Genomic DNA, 22,511 nt, shown 5'->3' with positions numbered 1-22,511 from the left:
GCTACACACAGTCCTGTATCGGAGCTCGTTTACCTGCCTGTATGCTACAATGATTGCTACAGTATTTGTATGTTAGTAGAATTCTATCCACCACTAAGACACGAAGGAATATGTTTCTCTTCTAGGGTCATATTGCCTTTATTGAACTGTATTTTTGCACTTTGTTTTGCACTTTGTTTTGCACTTATGGATAAGGGCGTCTGCCAAGATATAAAAATAATAATAATATTTTATGTACCAACTAACTCCCTTAAGGTTTATGCAGATGCAGGTTTATTCATACACAGGGCTTTAATAATTCGACTGTTGATTACGAGTCGAGAAATCGATACATAAATCTGTATTTCCCCCCAAAATTGATGATCACTTGTCCGAACAGCTCTTGAATGCAAACTGAGGCAACCCCTTTAAGCATTTTCTTCTAGGTCTTCAGGCGACAGACGTGGTGCAGCAAAATGAATTACACGGCCGTTTTTCTATCTTGTCAAGAGCGCTACACTTATTAATGCGTCAACGGCTGTGAAAGTCACAAGCTGACTGGCTGACAAGCAGGCCTTAATCCACTCCTGCAGTAATACCCCTGCTCTCCACGTGTAACCTGTGGACTGGCTCCCCTCCAGCCGATCCGAGCCGCTCACTGCTCTGGATGAGATGCCCACTGGACCCCCCCTGTGCCCCTGGATGGCAAGTGAACAGTGGGGTATACATGGACACACAGTGCCTGCTCCTCTATATGGTAACGCCACGGTCATATTTTGGCCATGGCCATACATTCCTCGGCATCTTCAGCCCCAGTCTGTCTTGCCCTACTTTTCATTTTTAATCACCTGTCTACGTGAAAATACCAGCAGATGCGACAGCCTCCCTGTCAACACAAGGGATTACCAAAATTAATACAATAACTGTGAAGCATTTACATAACAGCGCAACACACCCGGCAGACGAGCTACTACTAGCCTTTCAGGATCATGGGTGAAGAATTGGATTATTCGGGAAGGATTGCGACAGGTTGGGGACAATGCCGCCAGGTCGGCTCTATCTCTCTCTGTGTGGACTTTAGTTCCTGCTCAAATATGACCTGAAGCCGGGGTTGGAGTTATTCTACGAGGATGGGGAGTGGCGGGGATTGGGATGTTGTGTATTTGCCGGTACCTGCATGCAGTCCAGTGTGTTCTGGTTAGCAGCAAGAACAAAAGCACAAAAGATAGAAAATAAAAACAGAAAAGGTCAAATAAAGCATGTAATCCAAACAAAACAAATGAAACATGCAGATGAGAATCGAAGTTGGGAAAGTATAAATAGTAATAATAGTAGTCAACATGTTAATAGATTAGAAGAGACAAGGCTATCCACTCCAGAGCTTTAAAAGTCGGGGTGCATCACAAAAAAGGTCTCTGTATCCCCTACCTTTGTGCACACTATGAGAGTTATATCCTTCCCTGAGCAAGATCTGATACAGGAGCAGAGCAAACCTCTTTAACGCACTCGACTGCTTCAGATTCCCTCACTTCATTCTCACGACTACAAACAAATGAAGTATTTTTCTACTTATTCAACATCGTATATCACAGTGTAAAATACTGACGAGCAAGAACTATATTTATCTTCAGGCCTGTGATTCAAAGTATAAATAATGTCAGCACAGTGTGGCCAAGTACATTAGTTCGATTTCAGGTACAAAATATACTTTTTAATAGAAGTATCAGGTGCTCCTGTTTGTTAGCAGAATGATTTTATTCTCACAAATTGACCTTATATAAAACTAAGCTTTATTTTGGCATGGTGATGTGCCTGTCTGTTGGGTATTGTTCTTGGCACTGTGTGAAACCCAGGGGAAGTTATTATCTCCTGTCATACAGTGGATGTGAAATGCAGTGCACTCGGGGGGGATACAATGCGTTTTTGTGATTTTTAATAAGCAAGAGCAGTTCAAACAGAACCAAGAAAAAGACTGTACCATCTCCCTCTGTAACACTAGCTGGATCAAGTCCTATAATGAAATACAGGGTTCTTTTATTGAATTGGAAAAACAAAGATTACAAAGACAACAAAATACACAGGTATCCTTCCGAAATAGTAAAACAAATTCATATAAATATACATTTCCACTTTCAATGTTCTCATGCTGCATTTTCTCCTTTCAACTTATACCAAATACAGCCCCCAACCCACCCACCCAGACACACACAAACACCCACACGATTAATTACAATAAATCAAGTGAATATTTTCCTCAGGGCACAATGCTGAAAAGACTTAAACTGAATGTTTGTTCACTCAGTTATACCTTGGCACTTGAAGTGAAGGAGACGAGGCCCACAAACCCTCAGCGTTAACTCTATATTGACCATTTATTTCCAATCAACACCACTCTCTGTTTTGACCATATAAAAATGTAAATTCCAGCCACTGAAAAAGTTAAAGCAGTTATAGCTCATTGTCTAAAGTCGGCAAACTGCCAGATCAACAGATAAAAGGTCACCCCCTGATACTGTTAAATACTCAGTTGGTACAGGAAAGATGTAGTTATATCTCAGATTGACACATCTCATACTGTAATAGAACTAAACACACAACTGCTCTAACAGGACGAGCAAACCTGGTTCCCAAGGGGGCACTGATACACCATTACTAAAGGGAAGGATACAAATCAATCTCTGGGAGGGGTCTTCTGTTTACAGGAGAGAGGCAGAGAGACTATTTCTATAGCTGTGGTCTCATAAATGGACTACAGCATGAATAATGCATTGGGTATCTTCTCATTGGAAAGACGCTGATGAACACAGAACGTGCCATCTGTTTGCAGGTGCAGTAAAAAGCCACCAGGAGCCATCCCTGCAGGCGGCCTGGATTTGTAGAGAGCCGCTCACGCCTATTGTTCCTCAGTCTTTGACGTCAAAGAGCTGTCGCCCGGTCTGACAAATGTTTAAAGCACGTGTTCTTCCAACATTACCAGTGAACATAGATTAACTAAAAAACAACCACACAGTCACACAAGAAGCCTCCACTCACCTCCAGGAGCTGCACAACACCCTCATGTTCCCGCTTCGCTGCTACTTGAGCCTGTAAAACGCAAACAAATTAGTTCTCAGCGGCCAGCCCATGATATTAATCACAACTGTGTTAAAAGATTAGAGAAGTCACTGCACAATATTTCAGGAGCTGTCTCTGGCACTGTGCTGAAACTATACCACAGGATTTAGTCTGTTAAAACAATAATACATCATAATAAAAAGCATCGATTATTTCGTTTTAAACTGCACGTCAACATGGAAACAGAACAGCTTAAAAGTAGAGAATAGGCTCAAACACTCAGGAGCCACCGGTCTTGTCACCTTCTGTAGCCGTTTGACCTCGTCCTGTTTGAGCTTGAGGATGGTCAGCGCCTCCTCATGTTCGAACTCGAGCTGTTGCCGTCGCTCAGCTACCTCTCGCATATGCTGGGGGGGAGAACAGAGATATCAGGCTGAGCTCTGAACGAGGAGTTTGAGGTCTCGAGCTTGGGTTACTGTAGGTCACGGTGAAGAGGAGAATAACGGCCTGAACTCTGACCTCTCCATCAGTGCACACAGTCTTCCTGGAAACTTATTATGTCAATAGAAAAACAACTTTAAAAATCAACTCCTTTCTGGGTCTCACAGACAAGCCGAAAGTCAGATTGTTCTCCTGTCATTTCTCATGACAGTTAGGCCCGTTCTGTCTGCGTGTTGGCCCACTCACCTTTAGGACCTGCTCTAGGTTCTCCAGTTTGGCTTGGAGTCTCTGGTTCTCCTCGAGAGCTGAATTACGTTGAGCGGTCACCGCAGTGAGAGTGTCCCTCAGCTCGTCATTCTCAACCTGGACCTGCGGTGACAGTCACAGACCACCATCACAGACAGAAACACTATAATAGGACAGCGATAGAATGGAGACCCTTACAGTAGTCCAGGTTTCAAAGTATGTGAACCATGGTGGCTGGATTTAAAGCACAAATAAAGCAGTTTTCTTTTATATTTCAGTTTTCCTGGCGGTTGAAATTATCAGCACAACGTTTCTAGCATGCAGACTAGAACCCTCCCCCATGGACAACTACAGAAGAACAAAGGAATATAAAAATTCAACCAGGGGAGAAATGAGGGCCCTGGGAAATATACTCTGCTGTAAAATTAAAACCCCAGCCAGCATAGTGAGGCGGTCATTACACACGAGCCCGCACCCAGAATGAAAACGTCTCGCCTCACCTGGCTGAGCAGCTGTGACTTCTGCCTCAGGTGGTCCGCTTCCTCTTCTAGGCGTGCATTCGTCCCTCGGACACGCTCAAGCTCGCTCTCCTAACGGGAGGCAAACCAGAGCACGGGTGGAGAAGATCAGAGACCCACGTTTTCCAACTGTCTTAACAAGAACGCCTGACTGACATTTCTCGATGCCAGCAGCAGGCCACATGTTGACGTCCATTTCAGTTTTCCACAGATGTCTGGTCTCTACACACCAACTTCCATGAACTGCTTACATATTTGGTCAAAGGGGGTTTTGAGGAACGATTGCAGACATAAGCAAAAGGAAAAATCCAGATTTTAAACGCTCATCAACCAAAGGCATAATCGTGGGGTTTTCTTTTTCCCAAAGGATCTTTGGTTGGGCATAAACTGTAAAATCAAACCCCATCCGATCTGCTAGACTACATGAATAATGACTGTTAGAATTTGACTGTGAGATCAACAAAGAAGGCAGACAAATAATAACACGTAAGGACGATGGAATTGCTAATTAGTGCACAGGAACCTTTTTCAGCAGCATAAAGCAGTGGGTATATTATTGCTCTGTATAATCGTTATTTACAGGATCTATAACACAGCTTGAGAGGGTACTTTCCTCATAACAAAATACAGATCCTTCCTGCAGTAATTAGTCTTCTGATTACACTGATTAAACCTCAACTGAAGTTTTCTGATTCAGAATGACACACGTCGATGCGCGCGTCTTTGGTAAAGAGAGTTCAGCGGGTTACAGGGCAAGCTGTCTTCAGGGTGGTAGAGACTGTTTCTTACCAGATCCAGACATCTCTTCTGTCTTTTCCTTACTTCATGCTCGAGATTTTCACATTCTTTTCTCTTCTTGCTCAGCTCACTTTCCTGGAAACGACAAATAAAAATCAGTTCAGCGGCAGAGTGTTAGATAGCCTGTTTCTTGACCTCATCTTTCAGGCCGTGCTCACATGGAACTATGAACTCCCCTACAATTCTTTGAAAACATAAAAATGTTATGTTATTTCCCCCCTTAACGGTCAGGGTCAGAAATATAATTTGTAGTCCAATAATACTAGAGACAGAGCTGGTTTTTAAGTAACATGCGACCTATTTGATGTTAATTACGCAATCTCTAGGTGATTAGCAACCAATGGGATATTCATCAGATGAAAAGTACACATTTTTAAACACAAAGGTCATTTCATGCTTCATCCACTCTGGGGTGAAACATGGTGAGATACTTAATTATCATATTGATCCTCGATACAGATATTATACGGCTCGACTTACTCTAACGAGGGGAAATCTGCTGTGTGATTGTACCTTCGGATCAGATTAAAAAGCCTCGGTCCTGCAAGGAGGAGCCCAGCTTTAGGGCAGCAGCACAAATTATTCTCACATCCAGACACTGTCCAGCCCGCGAGTAAATCTCATTCTGCCCGTGACTTTGGACATATATGTTAAGTCCTCCTAACATGTATGTATAGGAGTACGAGTGTGTGCACACAGATTTCACGTGATCAAGGCAGCGAAGATGTGGCACAAAGTCGGGTAGTAAGGCTGATGCAGATGTTTGTTTAACCCTCTTAATGCTGAGGATGAAGGCCAGGGTTGCATTTGGATTATAACCGTGACAGAAAACGGCACTGAAGGCCAGGGCAGCTTGAATAGACCAGCTGGAGTATACAGTCTGTCAGACAGAGGTGCAAGTGCTCTTTAGAAAGCGTCTGTGGACGGGGCAACCTGTGTGCTCGATGGCTACGGTGTCTCACCAGCTGCTGGAGTGGGGCGGGCCGGGACGCACAGGGCTCGGGTGCTACACTCCACTTGCGCTCCTCCAAACCATTGGTCTCTTCACACCGAGGCGGGGCTTCATCCACATCTGGCAATGGGGTTTCACTTTTGGCCTAAAAGGAAAAGACATCTCATTGCAGTTGCTCTTCTGCTTGAACTGCCTCTACCTGTGCGGAGACCTGGTGTCTGACAGAGATCGGCAGGAGCCACGGCTGCGAGCCCTTGGCTACGTACATTTCCTTTCTGGATTTCAAAGACTTCCACCAGGGAATCTATGGAGTCCAAAGGGACGAGATAAACAGTTTCGTATAAAATAATATGAAAAACAAGACTAAGTAAAAAAACAGAAATACCTGACAAAACATTACCCCTATTCATAAATATTTTAACTAAAGGGACTCTGAAGCTTTGGGCCCTCGATGCACAGGTCTATGCTATCACAAAAAAACATCCCGTACTGTAGTGTACCTGCCTAATGAGACAGAAGTCAAACACGAGGACCATACAGTAGATCTCTATGTAAATGAAACCCAGTCCTGATGATCATACCCAGCAACAGGAAAGCCGTAAAGGCCGAGCCATAGAATTTCATTTAGCTGAGGTCTCTGGTGTAATAAAATAAAATCCATTTAAATGTGGGTTCTCTAATTCATTCACGAGAACTTCACTAATACCCTTTCGCTCTCTGGGCCTCATGACCCAGTAACAGGATAAAATACTCAACACACACAGATGAGAAATTCAGAAACGAACAATACTGGGGTAGCAGAACCAGAGCACGGCACAATCCCACAGAGGACCGGGGCCTGTAAACATTGAAAATTCAACCTGCAAGACTGCGATCAATAGGCACACAATCCACGGCACATTTGTATCGGATTCCCCCTCCCAGGAAACTTTGATTCCTGAAAGCTATCATATCCCTATCTAAGCCATACAAAGTAGAGCTAAAACGACTCGGGTGCATTTGAAGCGATTTAATCTTTACTGGGAAATGCACTGTGCTTCTGCCCGGGGAGAGAGGAAGTGGAACTGATTCAGAGTTAATTAACACAGCAGGGACACCCGGCTAATGATCTCACCCTCAGAGAACAGCGCTAGACAGGGAGGACGTGAGGTTCAGAATTTGATCAGAAGAAACATGACAGTCCTGTGCCGAGACGCGTCGCCAGTTGCCTAAAACGCAGTGTCCCGGGAAGACCTGCTATGTCATGAAATACTCCCATAATTCATCAGAAGTGGTTGGAACAGCTTCCTGCTTTGTGTGCTGCAGGGTATTTTTGATACCCTGCTGGGCTTTAGCTGGCCTATTACACACCACCTGCCTCTGTCTGTATCTGTGCAGGGACGAGGGCAGGTTGCAGGCTTCCAGCAACATGAAATGGAAACGCAGACCCTTCACCCCGGTCACAGCTTACTCCTGGGTTCAGATGCCTGCTTTCACTGAAGGAAACTGCACAAGACATGAGAACTATAAGCACATTGGAGTAATCCCAGTGGAACGCTGAAACCGGTAACTAGATCACTTCTTTTAAAAGCACCTTAATGGATTGGGTTAACTGCTCGGTGTCTAACGTGTAGGACTGCACTGATAAGGGAAACAGTTTCCATGAGCAGCGTCGCAGGATACGTTCGTGATCTGAAGAGGGAGGCTTCTCTGGGGGCCGCAAGCCGGGATCTGTGCTCATGTCATTCTGATGCCGTTATAAAACACAGTTTTACACCGAGAGCACGGCCACCAGTCAGTCACCCCCCCACCAGTTGTTGGCAGTAAACAACAACAAAATATGCACAGCATCCCAGATTGACAGTAACGACAAAAGCAATCTCGTTCACAACTATCAGGGAGAACTAACGAATAGGATAAACAGATAAACCACGACTAGCAGAAAATGAAAAGCACAGGCCGAATGTTACCCTGGCTGACGTTGCAGACAGTAATTTCCCTGCGATCTGATCGGGCACTGCCGGCCGCCACTTCCCGACGCGTTCTGATTCCTGAGTGTACCATTTTAACTAGCCCTTATGGGCTGTTAATTTCTCACTAAGTAGATTTGCATGGAGAGAATATACACTTCCCTTAAAGGGCTCCTGACAGCGACTAACTCCTCCACACACAAACGAACCCCGCACCCCACCCCCTGCACAAAAATCACCTACCCTTTTCCTCGGATGTGTTTTGATGTAACGGACTCCCCCTGCCTCCAATTATCCAATCCGGGAGAGCTGGAAAAGTCTCGGGTGCTGCTGATGTCTTACCTACCAGCCAAAACCTCCTCCTCGCTGCCACGGCAACAGGGAGAGGATTTACTGGAATGAACCACTGTCCTGTCGGAGGGGATTAACATGCACATAACATGGCCCCTTTCTGTGTTTCAGAAAATTATAGATTAACAATTAACTAAATTAGAGTACCGCCATCTGTTTTTTAAATGTATCCCACTTCAAGTTGCTCCACAACTTCCACACACACAAGAGCCTCAAACAGAACAGAACAAGGCTGTTGCTTTTGCTTTTTTCCTCCATATAAACACTCTGGTACGATCCTAAATCCATATTACGTCTTATCAGGTATCATCATTGCTCGCACTGGAAATTGGGATCAAATCTTCTCATGAATATTTGTCGGGGGGGCTGCTGTTTCCTAGTGCAGTGCAGGCCGCGCTTGTTGCTCGCTGGCCCCGTTCCCCTCAGAGAAAGGTAGCGTCCGGTGATCCTTATCCCACCCACCCACCCCCCCCCCCGTGTCCCTCCACAAATCAAAGCCCAGCGCTGGCAGTTCAGGCAGGTCTCCTCTGGGCCTGTTCGCTGAGCTGGCTGTGAACTCTCGCTCATGACAACGGCTTCAAAATAATGCCATCAGACCTACCACTATACACCAGGAAAGATTCAAAACTAAAGAGGGAAACAAGACAAATACTAGTGTGTGTGTGTGTGTGTGTATGTATATATATATATACACTCAACTAAAGAATTATTAGGAACACCATACTAATACTGTGTTTGACCCCCTTTCGCCTTCAGAACTGCCTTAATTCTACGTGGCATTGATTCAACAAGGTGCTGAAAGCATTCTTTAGAAATGTTGGCCCATATTGATAGGATAGCATCTTGCAGTTGATAGAGATTTGTGGGATGCACATCCAGGGCACGAAGCTCCCGTTCCACCACATCCCAAAGATGCTCTATTGGGTTGAGATCTGGTGACTGTGGGGGCCAGTTTAGTACAGTGAACTCATTGTCATGTTCAAGAAACCAATTTGAAATGATTCGACCTTTGTGACATGGTGCATTATCCTGCTGGAAGTAGCCATCAGAGGATGGGTACATGGTGGTCATAAAGGGATGGACATGGTCAGAAACAATGCTCAGGTAGGCCGTGGCATTTCAACGATGCCCAATTGGCACTAAGGGGCCTGAAGTGTGCCAAGAAAACATCCCCCACACCATTACACCTCCACCACCAGCCTGCACAGTGGTAACAAGGCATGATGGATCCATGTTCTCATTCTGTTTACGCCAAATTCTGACTCTACCATCTGAATGTCTCAACAGAAATCGAGACTCATCAGACCAGGCAACATTTTTCCAGTCTTCAACTGTCCAATTTTGGTGAGCTTGTGCAAATTGTAGCCTCTTTTTCCTATTTGTAGTGGAGATGAGTGGTACCCGGTGGGGTCTTCTGCTGTTGTAGCCCATCCGCCTCAAGGTTGTACGTGTTGTGGCTTCACAAATGCTTTGCTGCATACCTCGGTTGTAACGAGTGGTTATTTCAGTCAAAGTTGCTCTTCTATCAGCTTGAATCAGTCGGCCCATTCTCCTCTGACCTCTAGCATCAACAAGGCATTTTCGCCCACAGGACTGCCGCATACTGGATGTTTTTCCCTTTTCACACCATTCTTTGTAAACCCTAGAAATGGTTGTGCGTGAAAATCCCAGTAACTGAGCAGATTGTGAAATACTCAGACCGGCCCGTCTGGCACCAACAACCATGCCACGCTCAAAATTGCTTAAATCACCTTTCTTTCCCATTCAGACATTCAGTTTGGAGTTCAGGAGATTGTCTTGACCAGGACCACACCCCTAAATGCATTGAAGCAACTGCCATGTGATTGGTTGGTTAGATAATTGCATTAATGAGAAATTGAACAGGTGTTCCTAATAATCCTTTAGGTGAGTGTATATATATATATATAGTGTATTGTAACTTGCAAATATATACACACAATATATACACACACACACACACATTATATATAAACAAAAACACACAATTCACAAGCAACGTTAACTAAATTAATGAGATGTGCGTCAGAAAACTCACAAGAAACATTAAAATCAGAAAACTGATTTAAATAAAAAAAGCAAATTCAGAAGCTTCATTTTTAAAACCCTGAACAGACTAAGAAACCTGTGCCACACAATAAGAAACTAGACTAAGCCTCGAGTATCGTGTTATTTTTCCTCAACTAGAGTAATGAAATAAAGAGAAAATAAAATCAGTATGCAATCACTAAAGTTCACACCCGAGGTAAGCTGTGGACCCCCGAGTCTGTGTGAAAACCCCTCTCCTCTCACCTTCTCCTGGCCGCTCCGGGCAGGGGGCTCTTTGGCGGACGACACTGACAGCTGCCTCTGCAGGCGCAGGACCTCCTTCTGGGACTCGCGCAGCAGCCTCTCGAACTCGCCGATGCCCGCCGCACTGGGGGATGCCTGCACAACACAGGACATGGGTCAGGACAACCGAAAGACAACTGAAACGCTTGTGAAACAGCAGCACCACCACACCCACACAGACTCCCATCAATAACCCGTAGCACTTCTGGGAAAGGTTGAGGTTTCAGAAAAAATAGGATTGATCTACCATGGAAAAGACTGGTCGGTCTCCTTCTCCTCTTGTGTGGGACTCACAGCGTTGCACTATTGCTTTAGCCCTTCAGACAGTTTGCAATTAGACTTGGCATCTGCGACCTATTGTGTGTTTACTGTATGAAGCCGTTTATTGAAAAAGGCTTCCACTCCCATCTTTGTCAGATCGGTAAAAGTGCCTTCCGCTGTCGGTTAAAAATTAATGCGTTTTAGCAATTTGTTGCCATGCACAGAATACCACGCACATGGGGGGGGGCATAGCTCAGCCCGAGAGCCAATGGAGTTGACAGCGCTCATTAACTAACACTTTGTTATCCTAACTACGCGAATGAATCCACCTGGTTTATTCATTCAAAACGGTCTGTAGAGACACCGTGCGAGCGAAAGGACTGGGACAGCCAAAAGCAAAAAGGAAAACATTTTCAGCATTTTCGGCACTCCCTCGGCCTTCAAGGACTAGTGCGTTTCCTTTGATAGGTGGCCAGGGGAATACTGTGCCATTCCTCCCACAATGCACTCCCCCGTGCAGTGAGAAGTTAGTCACTTCCTGATCGGCTGTCCCAGTTCCTGCTATAGGTCTGGGAGACTGGGGTGAGAAACTGAGCGTGCAAAGTGATGTGTTGTGTTATATGCTTCTCCTTTGTGGTCCTCATCATAAAATTGCAATGCTTAGGAGATCAGAAAGAGCACACAGGCCTCCATGGGGGACCTCACAGAAAAACAGGCCTCTACACAGCATACGACATGCGCTGTTAACCATCCCCAGCAGATGGCGCCTTGTGGCTTGGATTCTGGTGCTGTAAGTAAGGCTAGAATGGGACACAATGGCGCCATCTAGTGGAGACATACTGTACACATGTACCTTGCCGTGATGTTTTAATATCAATTGACATTTTTCAAATTGAATGATTTTGATAGATCAGCTTCTGAACTCTCTGCACTCCTGTACTACCAAACCCTCCCTGCAATTAGACTGAAATGACAGGACTGAGGGGAAGCCGATGTGAAATGTTGAAAAAGTGCATCCTTTCTTCCATTCAGGAGTTATGATTTCCCCTTCTAAATAATGTGATCTGCAAACACCACAAAAGGAAGGACAGGTGCATCTGCACTTGTCAGTAGACCGAGCACAGTAAATTGATACTGTAAAATAAACCAACACAAACAAACTGGAAAAATATGACCACTTTTACATTTTCAGAGTGTGTAACCTGGAAAGCACTTGCTTTCACTCGTACGACCCACACAGTTCATGACGGCTCAGCAAATCCACTGCAAAAAGGAGCAAGAGCCCAGTCTCAGTTTGACTCCTGTAATTCTGCTGGATTTAAACCGAATTCTTATGGATGACATACAGAACTTAGCGTTTTTATCTGGGTCACATTATGATCCGATACGTCGGAATTGAAAATAAAAAGCGAACAAGGGACTTAATTCTGAACGAGGGCAAGGTTACGGTTTCAGCTCGCAGATCAGTAACGTCTCCTGCCTTAATCCTCAAGGAATAATGTTCTGGAAGGATACCAGAGATGGGAAAGGAGACGAACGCAAATAAAAATGGAAACAAGAGGGACGGCGAACGCGCCTTGATGAGAGTTATTGTCGTCATCTCGTCTGACACAGATACATTCGTGGCTCTGAATTGAACCCGCAGTGCCTGTTGTGTGCAGTAGGGGGTGAGCTGGGATAAAGAGATTGAGATTGTGAGTGTGTGTGTGGCGCGTGCGGAGGTCAGGGGTCAGTCTTAATACAATGCCACAGATACAACAGCAAGTTTAATTGTTACTTTTTTTTAATAATCTCAAATCACTGAAAAGGAAGTATGGCTAAGAGGATGCCATAGGAACTTGAAATGGATCTTTTTTTCTCCCCTTAAACAGTCAATATTCACAGGATTTTACATGAGCAGTAAGAGACTGCAATTAAACATAAAAAAATATGATTTGATAACAAACCATTGTGTGTTATTTGTGGTTGTGTTGAGATACACCGTCTGCCGTCGCTGCTGTGAACTGCCAACGCAAAACTCAGTCGCCCGTTTCAGTGTGCAGTTTCCTATACTGCGGCACAATTTGGGGGCGAGATCTGGGGCGAGAAAGTAGGGCAGGGCAGGTGAAAATAAAGGGATGACCGGACGGTGGATTGGAAGGACAAAAAGATTTACCCGTACCTTTCCGGTGCCGAGGCGAGACTGCAGCTCCCGGCACTCCTGCTGCAGGGCAGCAATCTCCTTGTCCTTGGACAGCAGCGTGTCGGCGTGCAGAGACAGGTCCCGGGCGCGCTGCCTGGCGAACGCACGCTTGTACTGCTCCACCCCCCCACCCCGCACGGGCGCCGGGGCATTCACCTGGAGATGCAGGAGAGAGAACCATGTTTTTATTTCGTACACACACATATGCAGGAAAACCTATACAGCGTTTCAATGTACCCAAATACACGTGCGTCGATTTGCCGTTTCCCCTCCCTTTCCAGACGTACAATAAGATCTTTTTCATTACTCTCCTATTTGCAAAACAATACCCGAAAGCCTCATGTTTAAATGGGTATTAAAATTGTATTATCACATTGCAATTCCATGATCTGAAAGTACTTTTGTCATTCCATCAAGCTGTAAGGCGCAGGCTAAGTCTATAGTTAGGGCTTTTATCACACACAGCTATTTTTATACTTTTGGAACCAAATCAATGACTTATTTAGGTCATCCTGCTGTATTGTTTTCTTTTATTGCTGTGCCGCAGAGTGGAGAGACAAAAGCGCATTTAATTTATAAAGCCTTTTTGTGATCGATTGCATTTTTCCTGTGCTTTATTTGTATTGATTTTCACAACGTTGCTACCAGGCTATGTATGATTCAGGTGTATCAGAAATATCCCGTTGCCACCGGTGGAGACCGCTCGTGTGCAGTAAGTGCTCAGAGTTCACCCACGCGTTGACGCATTGCCCTTGCCACTCGCTTTATTGTGCGTTGTTGTTTTCAGATCGGGTTTATTTTTAGTGCCTGGCTGATCTGGCGCATTATTAAACAGCTGTTGCCATCAGCCTAAATAGCTGCTTTTCCACACAGCGTCCTCATATCCCCCGCCTCCCTGTCACACCAATCCACTTGTTACCGAGCCCTGAGAAAAACTCGAACCTCGACAGTGGGTTTCTGCTAACTGACGAATCCAAGAGGAATTTGGGGTGGGGGGCAGCTATATTAAGGTACTGTTAAAGCGGTTATTTGTTAGCCTAATTCAAATGCACGGAAATGCTCATGCTGCTACCACTGAAAAACTATATTTATACATTGATTCACACTGGGGGAAACTCTTCCACGTATTGCTTGTGTGCGTTTCTCACTCTGCTGGTGGAATCTGCTGGAATACACAGATGCTGTGTTTTTGGTGCGTTTAAATGGAGGCTCTTTCGGATCCAGATGGGTTGAATCATCCAGACACAGAGGCGTACAACGTTCACTGCCTGTACCCGTCTGCAGGAGCAACCCTGTAGGAGTTTTAAGTACTGTGTTCTCATGCATTTTAATGCAGTGTGAGATCAAGCACGCCATGGTGTCTTTATCTACACATATTCCTGCTTGTGTGACATTTTCAGAGAAGTCTACATTAAAATATTGAGCTCCTGAAGATAAAGAGCTCCTGTAAAGCGTGCCTTTTGGTTTCCACAATACCCTACAGACCTCTATAGACAGACACATAGAGATGTCAGCATACCACTCTGAGGTTGGCCTCCTGCAGCTTGCGGGCCCTGTCCTCCAGGCGCTTGGCGATGACAGCAAGCTCAGCGTTTTTCCTCTTCAGCCGCTTCACTTTCTCCTCCGTTTCAGGGGAGCTGCTTTTGCGCTGGAGAGACAACGGGACAGATCAAACCCAAACTAGACACGTGCTGACCTCAGGGATAAACGTCAACCGCCCTGCGACTCCTGGGGGCGGCACTAACTGCCAATTTTCTAGGACTTTCCAGCATTTCCAACAGGCCGGAACAGAGCGTTTGCTTTTTTCCCTGCCAATTAGAGACGAAAATGCAGTCCAGTCTGCCAAAAGTGCAGCCCTGATGGTGAAGCTGTCTTTACACTCTCAATCGTTTGGACCATGGAGGGAGGAAGGCCAATTTAAAAATAAAAACAACCACCTCCGAAGGAGCTCACAGTTTTGTGTGGTCTGTTGCATTACATTCTTCAACACTACTGAGAAATATCAAGATGTATGTAAAAAATATGGCGTCAGATCATGACAGATCAATACAAATGTCAAAGTCACATGTACATAAGATCTGAAGCAGCGCAGGACTGAAATAACTGCACAATTCTTGGCGTATTGAACTAATAGGAAAGGTCTCCATAAGTGGCAGCCTTTTCTTTCATTACCATTGCTCCTCTTATCTCTCCTTTCAAACATAAAACTACAACACAATTAGGATTGTCTGTGTTGTTCTTAGTATTATAAAGAAACATTTAAAACAAAGCAGGAGTCAGTGCCAGAATGTTTTCACTACATTAACTTCTGTAGTATCCTTTCTACCAAAAATATCTACATAAACATTGTCACCTTTCCAACACTGATGTTTATGTATAATTCTCTGCTAGTGCTGTTGGCTTGCTAAAGGGAAATTAATGCATACATAAAGAAATCAGAAAATTGTATTACTGCGGTTATCAAAAATAAGTGAACAGGCCCTGTAATCCACTATTATATACTTTAATAACATGCTGAATAATCTCCTCCTTTGGCTACATGTATTTAAGAAAGCCCCCCAGTCTCACCAGCAGGCTGTTCTCCTCTCGTAGGGCGGAGCAGCTCCTCTCCAGCTCGTCCAGCGCGCGGAGCAGCTCCGAGTTCTGATGCACCAGGAACCCATAATCCGTGCCGTTCTGAAACACACACACACAATACTGTTAGACGTGTTGGACGGACAAAGCAAAATCACAAACTTTTATATTTAGATTTTCTGTAGCGTCTTTTCTGCCCTCAGGAAAAGAGACAGATGAAGACAAAGTCCAGACACTAACCAGGCCACATTAGTCAATCCCTTCCAAACCGGTCATCCTCCGTGCTCAGAGAGGCGTCACGAGCTTCCCTACATTTCAGATTGTGCCACCAATACCTGCCGTCTTCTCACCTCACCCCCCCCACCCAGCTCGACAGACGTTTGGAAGCAAATGTATGTTCACAGGGCTTCACTTTGAACCTCTCGACAATGCTCTCTGCTGTATCCGAGCTATTCCTGACAAGAGTACGATAAATATTTTACAAAAGCACACCGCCACCGCCTCGGCTTCATACGGATGCGCTTTATTAAGCATCAGCTACAAAACACTCCAGGCGTGGGAATGGGCGAAAGAGACATCACAGTCAGGCAGCCTAGAAGAGATGATCTGTCAAAAGACCAGAGAACCAAACTCTGATCAATTCCTTTTGGTCTTTTCCTCTCTCTTCCTCTCCCCCCCAATACAAACTTCTGACAGCAAAGACATAACCATCCCCTCCTTTTTACTTCCTATGTTTCTCCCCCTGCAACAATCTCTTGGCTTGCTACTTCTAATCTAGCATGGAGGCCTACTGGATGTCGTATCAGACGGCTGCTTTGATTCCACCCACCGCCGATGCTTCAAAACCTGTTACACCACAGGAGTTTAAATCTGCCCGACCCGGAGGCCCCGCTGTCTGTTGCCCACAGGAGACCAGGTGAGAGCAGACCAGGGTTGAATGAGTCAGGATTTTCACAGCGGCCTTTCAGTTAGAAACGTGTTCTATCAGGAGAAATGTCCAACAGGCCTTTCACACAAAGCAAGATGAGATTGGTGACAATTTGCAGAAGACTCTGTTTATTCACTTCTATACACCAGTCCTCAGGAGAGAGGATTATTTCTAACAGATAAAGGGGAGAGGAGCCATTTCAATGCTAGTCAAACAGGCCAAAAAGGTCAGTGTATTGGAAATGGAATAGTCTTTTTCCCACCGCAGCGTAATCAAAGCAGCGAACCGTTATCCGGGTGAGTGGAAAGCGGCCTCAGGTTGCCAGCACTCAACATATTACAGGTTTCCTCCCCCAGGGAACGCTGTAGTTTAAATGCTTTTTTGAAGACCGTCGGGCTCTTAGTTTAGCGTTTAAAAGCGCCGATACCGGGCTGTAGCACACAAGGCATAACATCATACATAATTCACAGCTGAAACTGCACGGAACATTTCTCTCTCAGTAATTCTGGGTATGTTTAATTCGCTCTACAAAGAAAAACAACGGGCAATGATTCAATAAAACAATATCTGAAAGCTCTTTACACATTTCACCAACACAGGTACACAGGGAAGGACATAATATACCATAGAGCAGGACACAGGACACACAAAACCACACAAACCAGATTTTTAAAAAACACTTAATGAGACAGATTCTTCAATTGCACAAGGAACCGTATTCCCGAGCTGTAGAGCATAACAAGAGAAAACCCCGGCCTCCCAAAGACATTTAATTAACTGTGCATTTATTTTTGAGATGAATGTTTATTAAACATTCAAAAATCGGCAATTAATTCAGACTGAAGACGGGGGGGGGGGAGTGACTGGGCAGACACCCTGTCTGTAATCATGCTACTCACAAATAATGTCCCCACTTCATTTCAGTCCAAATTAAACCAATTCAGGAAAACACATGGTACATGAAACTGAGCATAAGCCAGTGTCTTTTGTTTAGCGGGTGGATTATGAAATGATGCCTCACAGCCCCAGTACAGAGACATCACAAGCTACCTGCAGACAAAATCTGTTCAATACATCATAAGTTGAGGGACAGCTGCCTGGTATATATCTGCTTTCTTTCAACTCAAGGGAAGGAAAGCTGATGAACAGCACAGCACTGCTTTAATTGTACAAAATCAGGTTTCTAAATCTCGACAGCAAGTAACACGTGACTTGGATATCCAGTTCCAATGGGAAAGTCAGTCTCATCAGGAGATTGGAGAAAAACTCAAAGCCATATGGACTCCAGTTTAAAGCCCATTTTTCTCATACTACAAATCCAGAGATTAATAAGGGTCTTTAAACAGGTGTCTAAAGCGTCTCTGATCAGTACAGACTTTCTATAGAAGAAGATAAGGTCATCTTTCTTGCTGACACCGCGAATGCTGATCCACATGTAACAAGGCCTTGACGTTTATTGCTTCCATTGTGGAAACTGATTGTCTGTTTTGTAATCTTGGCCGGCTAGAAAGAAACTCTTCCCAGCAGGTGAACGGGGTCAAGACAGATGTTGATCTACCATTCCCTCTCTCATGACAAGTGAGATCAAAGAGCTTGATATTGTGTCACCTTAATTGTACTCAAAGAGGCTGGGTTTTCAAGTTACAACCAAAGACCACATGCTTAAAGCACAGCCACGTGTTTAATTCACACAAACTGCTCAGATCACTCCCGTTTCTATCTGGTTATTTCAGATGCCGACACTCAGATGCTACGGTCCCAAGCATATGCGCTATGAATAAAACATGGAACATACAGTCAATGCATTTAGCCACAGTGAATGCTCATATGATTTTGGAGTATTGTACAAACATCGTCCCTTTGGAGCATCAGGGCTCTTTTTATTCTCATGCATTTTTCCCTGTGTATTACCAGGAGTCAAAGCCGCAGCTTCGAAAGCAAAAACAGCATTCATATATTACCAAGAGAGAGTAACTCCTAAATATTCAGATGAAGTAGCATCAGCCTGTGAACCACTTTCACCCCCTTTATAATTTATGGAGGCTAGGTTACAGGTCTGCAGCTCCAGACGTGCCGAAATATCGGATCTCTTCTTTAATGAGACGCACTCAAGCTGTCTGTCCGATTTCACCGGGGATGAGATGCTTATCACCTTTACATGCGATAGCAAGGTAACATCACTGGGAGAGGGGTGTCAATCGCAGCGATTTGGATCAGTCTGTTCTGCAATTTGGATCTTGTACGCCCTTACCCAAACTGCTCAGCTGTTTATACCCCAGAGGTTTTTCTTCCTTGAATACAGAGGCTGCGTTACCATATCAGACCCACAACTGCTTTAAACCTTGTACTCCCACAAAGGCCTATCAAAGATGTAAGACTCCGGGAAATTCACACAGATGATAGGAGATACAGAAGGGGAAGTGGGAATGATGTTACTTGGACCAACATTGTTCAATAACCAGCGCATATCCCTTCAGAGGCGGGGGAAAGACAGGCAGAAACTGGGGGGTTAAAAGTCAGCCCCTTCCCAAATTGCGTTTGAAGATGGCTGACACTTAAATGAAGGGAGTCCCAGAGCACCAGGGCTGTCAGCATCCCAAAAGGCTGTGCTGGAATACAGAGAGAGTCACGGGCGGGTTGGCAAAGAGGAAAAATAAATAAAACCTGCCTGTGTCCTTGAAGCAGTTCATGCCATTTGTTTTAATATTATTGACAAACAGTGCCGCCTGACACTAACCGAACCTGATCAGGCGCAAATCATTTATCGGAGATCAAAGTTCCCCCCCTGCAGCCTTCAAACATGTTCTCGCCACTTAATTCCTCTTTAGATAACCAAAGCAATGATTAAATTTCAGTTTGGCAATGTATTCCCCTTTCCCGGGTCTAAAGTATACAAAATCTTTCAAGATGTAAATAAATAATTAAACAAACGCACAACCAAACAAACATGCTGTACTGGGACCTGAGGGGATACGATCTGATGAACACAAATCATAATTTTTATTTAAATTTTCCGACTCTTCTGCCAAGACCTCAGCAGTGACAGTAACCGGATCCTCGTTGAGAGAGGCCTGTCAGGTAAACTCCTGGGCAATATTTAATATGTACCTACAGCACTCCTTCCATTTACTTCATTTGCCAGGCAATTACGTGTGGAGGCCCCTCGATCCGTCTGCCAGTGAAGTATTTCCTCAGCAGCCGATTTGCTCATATTTACTTCCCGAGAAAGTCTGCAACTCGGTATGGGAGCGCGCCCCTCACTGTGAGACAGACTCGTCTATAATTAGAGCCGATGCAAATAAGTAATTGATGTACCCTCTCCCGTCGCAGCTGAATGAGTGCGACAAATCTAATCTCTTTAAGTCACAGCGCGGTTTGCGTTTTATCTTCTTTTGGGCTTTTAAGAAAAAAAAAAAAAACACGGACGCAAATGTACAGCTCACTAGGAACGCATCGATCTGAGAACAGTGATTGATTTTTCACACTTAGTTATATTTGGTTACTTAAAAGAGAGGGAGAGATGTGGGTCTTTAGCTGCATTCATTCAGTGACGGTGATTGTACCGATTCTCTGGTAATTCTGTGACGTTCATGGCAAAAACTACAACAGGCTGGAGGCAAACGGCGCTGTACTGGACCCCGGTTATTGGCGGTCAAATGACAGGCCGCCAAAGTAAGAGACTGCACTGCGCAATAATCCATTCAGAATCACCACATGCTTTTCGTACTTTACTTGGGAGTCACTGCCGCTGAAATTCCTCCCGCTCAGTTCTTTGATCAGAAAGCCGTGTGTAATAATCGGGGGTGAAATCAAATGCAAGTAAGCAAAAACAGATTTTACACACCAAATATGTAATGAAAAATCTAAATATGCACTTGAAAGAGAGAGTCATGACACTATTCTCTGTTTATGATATTGCCCTTCACGCATTTCTGCATTTGATTAAGCCGTAGAATTGGTATAGAGAATATCGCATTAGGACAGCGAGTTTGGCGACTATTTTCATACAGAATTCCATCAGCCAGACAGTTATTTTATAAACCAATGTAATGATTCTTGACTCGGCTAAAATAGTAGCCCGGAGAGGAGAATACATTTTTCACCCTAATCCCTCTTTATTCAGACATAACTCTATATTCTTTATAGACCTATCTGGCAGAGCAGGCTGCTGAGTATAGCATTCCCCTAGCAGATCATATTAGATGAAGAAAAATGTGATTATTCTTGAAATCAGAAGGTCGACATGCTGCAGAATATGCCTGGGGGGGCAACTCACTTGGTTCTGCTACAAAACATAGGACTATTTTACAAAGCAGCACTCAGCAATTCATACCAGTGCAAGGATTGAATTGATGGGAGGGTTTTATGTATACAACAGGTAACTGAAATAAAGTTAAACACAAAAGGCAAATCTCCACGCTTTTCCTTGCCGAAATATAAAAATCAGGCCAAAATTTTTTTATTTTTCACTATGATGTAACGTGAACGCTAACGCTAACAGAGTTATAATCTTCACACTTCACATGGATTTTGCCATAGAACAGTCTTGGCATTACACACGTTTAAAGTTTACATGGACTGAAGACTTCCTGAGGTCAGAATGCGTCTGTCATAGGTAAAAAAAAAAAAAACCTAAAACACTGCACAATTCTTTGACAATCATTGCTTCTGAAATAGCAGGTATGAAATGTCAGTAAAATGTAGGTCAATGGTGCTCCTCTCTTTGCATTTAGGTGTTTAAAGTTGCATGGTTACATCTTCTACCTGGAGTAACAGTAAAATCTTCAGGTTGCTTGCAGTGCTTGAAACCCTGACTAGATCCTCTGGAGATGGGCAATGTTTCGGGTTCAGAAACTCATGCATTTTGATAGCGCACAAGTGAAGGGCTCTTGAGAAAGGCCTGGCTCTGAATGCCATTGACTGATTAGTACAATTCTCATACTTAAATCTGAAATCCTCGAGATGGAAGGCCACAGCTTCAGCTTAGCATCTTGAAAATGTACCTCTCACTCATCGCCTTCTCCACCGACATCCTGCACTTTAGCCCTTACAATTCTCATAATTCGCCCTCTGTGAATTTCCTATGTGAATTTTCATTCTTGAAGAGCATGCTTTAGAAAACCAATGTTTTATTTCTCCTGAAGAACAAGCAGTAAAACAAATAATGATTTTCTTACAATTTAATTTGTGTCTTTCTTAAATGCAAAGAAATAAGTCAATCCCAAATAACTCTGTCGGGAATATCACGCTGCACGGCTTTGTTCACTGTTGTTATTTATAAAACAGAACTGTAACAGGGGGTGTGATGTGGAGTAATCAAGGTGCCACTTTACTCCACAGTTCAGTGAACAGGCCAGTCATTATCACACAAGAGGTTGACAGTGTAAAACTGCTGGTTAACTCTTGTGTCAAAGAAAAAGTTATTTAAAGATTGTTTAGGGATGCAGTGCAATTAAAAACGCTCTTTGTTTCTAGCTAGGGATGGAGCAACATCCCATTTAATAATAGGGCATGTATGGGAAAACGAAAACCTTGACTGAAAGCGAGAGCAGCATAATTAGATATTAGAATTACTTCACTGAGCAAGAGAAGAGGTATGAAACGTTTATTTATGACCATGTCTTAGCCATTAAGGGACATTTGTAAGATCTTAATCTTATTAATTCTGATAAAAGCACTCTATGCACAAATAGACACCTTCAAACCCATTCTTTTGACACCTGTAGTTAGTCAGCATATTAGCAATAAGTCGCCCGAGCTGCACAGAACACTTATTTAATTATCGAGACTCAATTTACGGGGAGTAAGTTAAAAAGTGCTTGATTGGGAAGAATTTATGCAATTATTTCACTGTTATTCCAATTATGCAATCAAGTGAAATTTACTGGTTTAATTAAAAAGTCTTTCAAATGGTAAGGGCCCATAAATG

General features: G+C 44.1%; 1 protein-coding gene across 2 annotated transcripts in view; it reads right to left on the bottom strand.

Annotated features, from left to right (window-relative positions):
- The window catches only part of tspoap1 (TSPO associated protein 1), an 85,530-nt gene that overhangs the window by 22,833 nt on the left and 40,186 nt on the right, over positions 1 to 22,511 (bottom strand). For both annotated transcript variants that reach the window (XM_066695151.1, XM_066695152.1), the window contains exons 2-11: positions 15,649 to 15,756; positions 14,600 to 14,728; positions 13,060 to 13,236; positions 10,599 to 10,733; positions 5,999 to 6,133; positions 5,028 to 5,111; positions 4,221 to 4,310; positions 3,721 to 3,843; positions 3,336 to 3,440; positions 3,013 to 3,063 (exon numbers count right to left, since the gene is read on the bottom strand). In XM_066695151.1, the coding sequence (XP_066551248.1) occupies positions 3,013 to 3,063; positions 3,336 to 3,440; positions 3,721 to 3,843; positions 4,221 to 4,310; positions 5,028 to 5,111; positions 5,999 to 6,133; positions 10,599 to 10,733; positions 13,060 to 13,236; positions 14,600 to 14,728; positions 15,649 to 15,756 (1,137 nt within the window). The remainder of the gene's footprint in view (positions 1 to 3,012; positions 3,064 to 3,335; positions 3,441 to 3,720; positions 3,844 to 4,220; positions 4,311 to 5,027; positions 5,112 to 5,998; positions 6,134 to 10,598; positions 10,734 to 13,059; positions 13,237 to 14,599; positions 14,729 to 15,648; positions 15,757 to 22,511) is intronic.

Source organism: Amia ocellicauda, chromosome 22, assembly GCF_036373705.1.
Source record: "Amia ocellicauda isolate fAmiCal2 chromosome 22, fAmiCal2.hap1, whole genome shotgun sequence".
In the NCBI taxonomy this organism is placed as follows: Eukaryota; Metazoa; Chordata; class Actinopteri; order Amiiformes; family Amiidae; genus Amia; species Amia ocellicauda.
The sequence above is the reverse complement of the archived record's forward strand: the minus strand, read 5'-3'. Positions and strand labels throughout refer to the sequence as shown.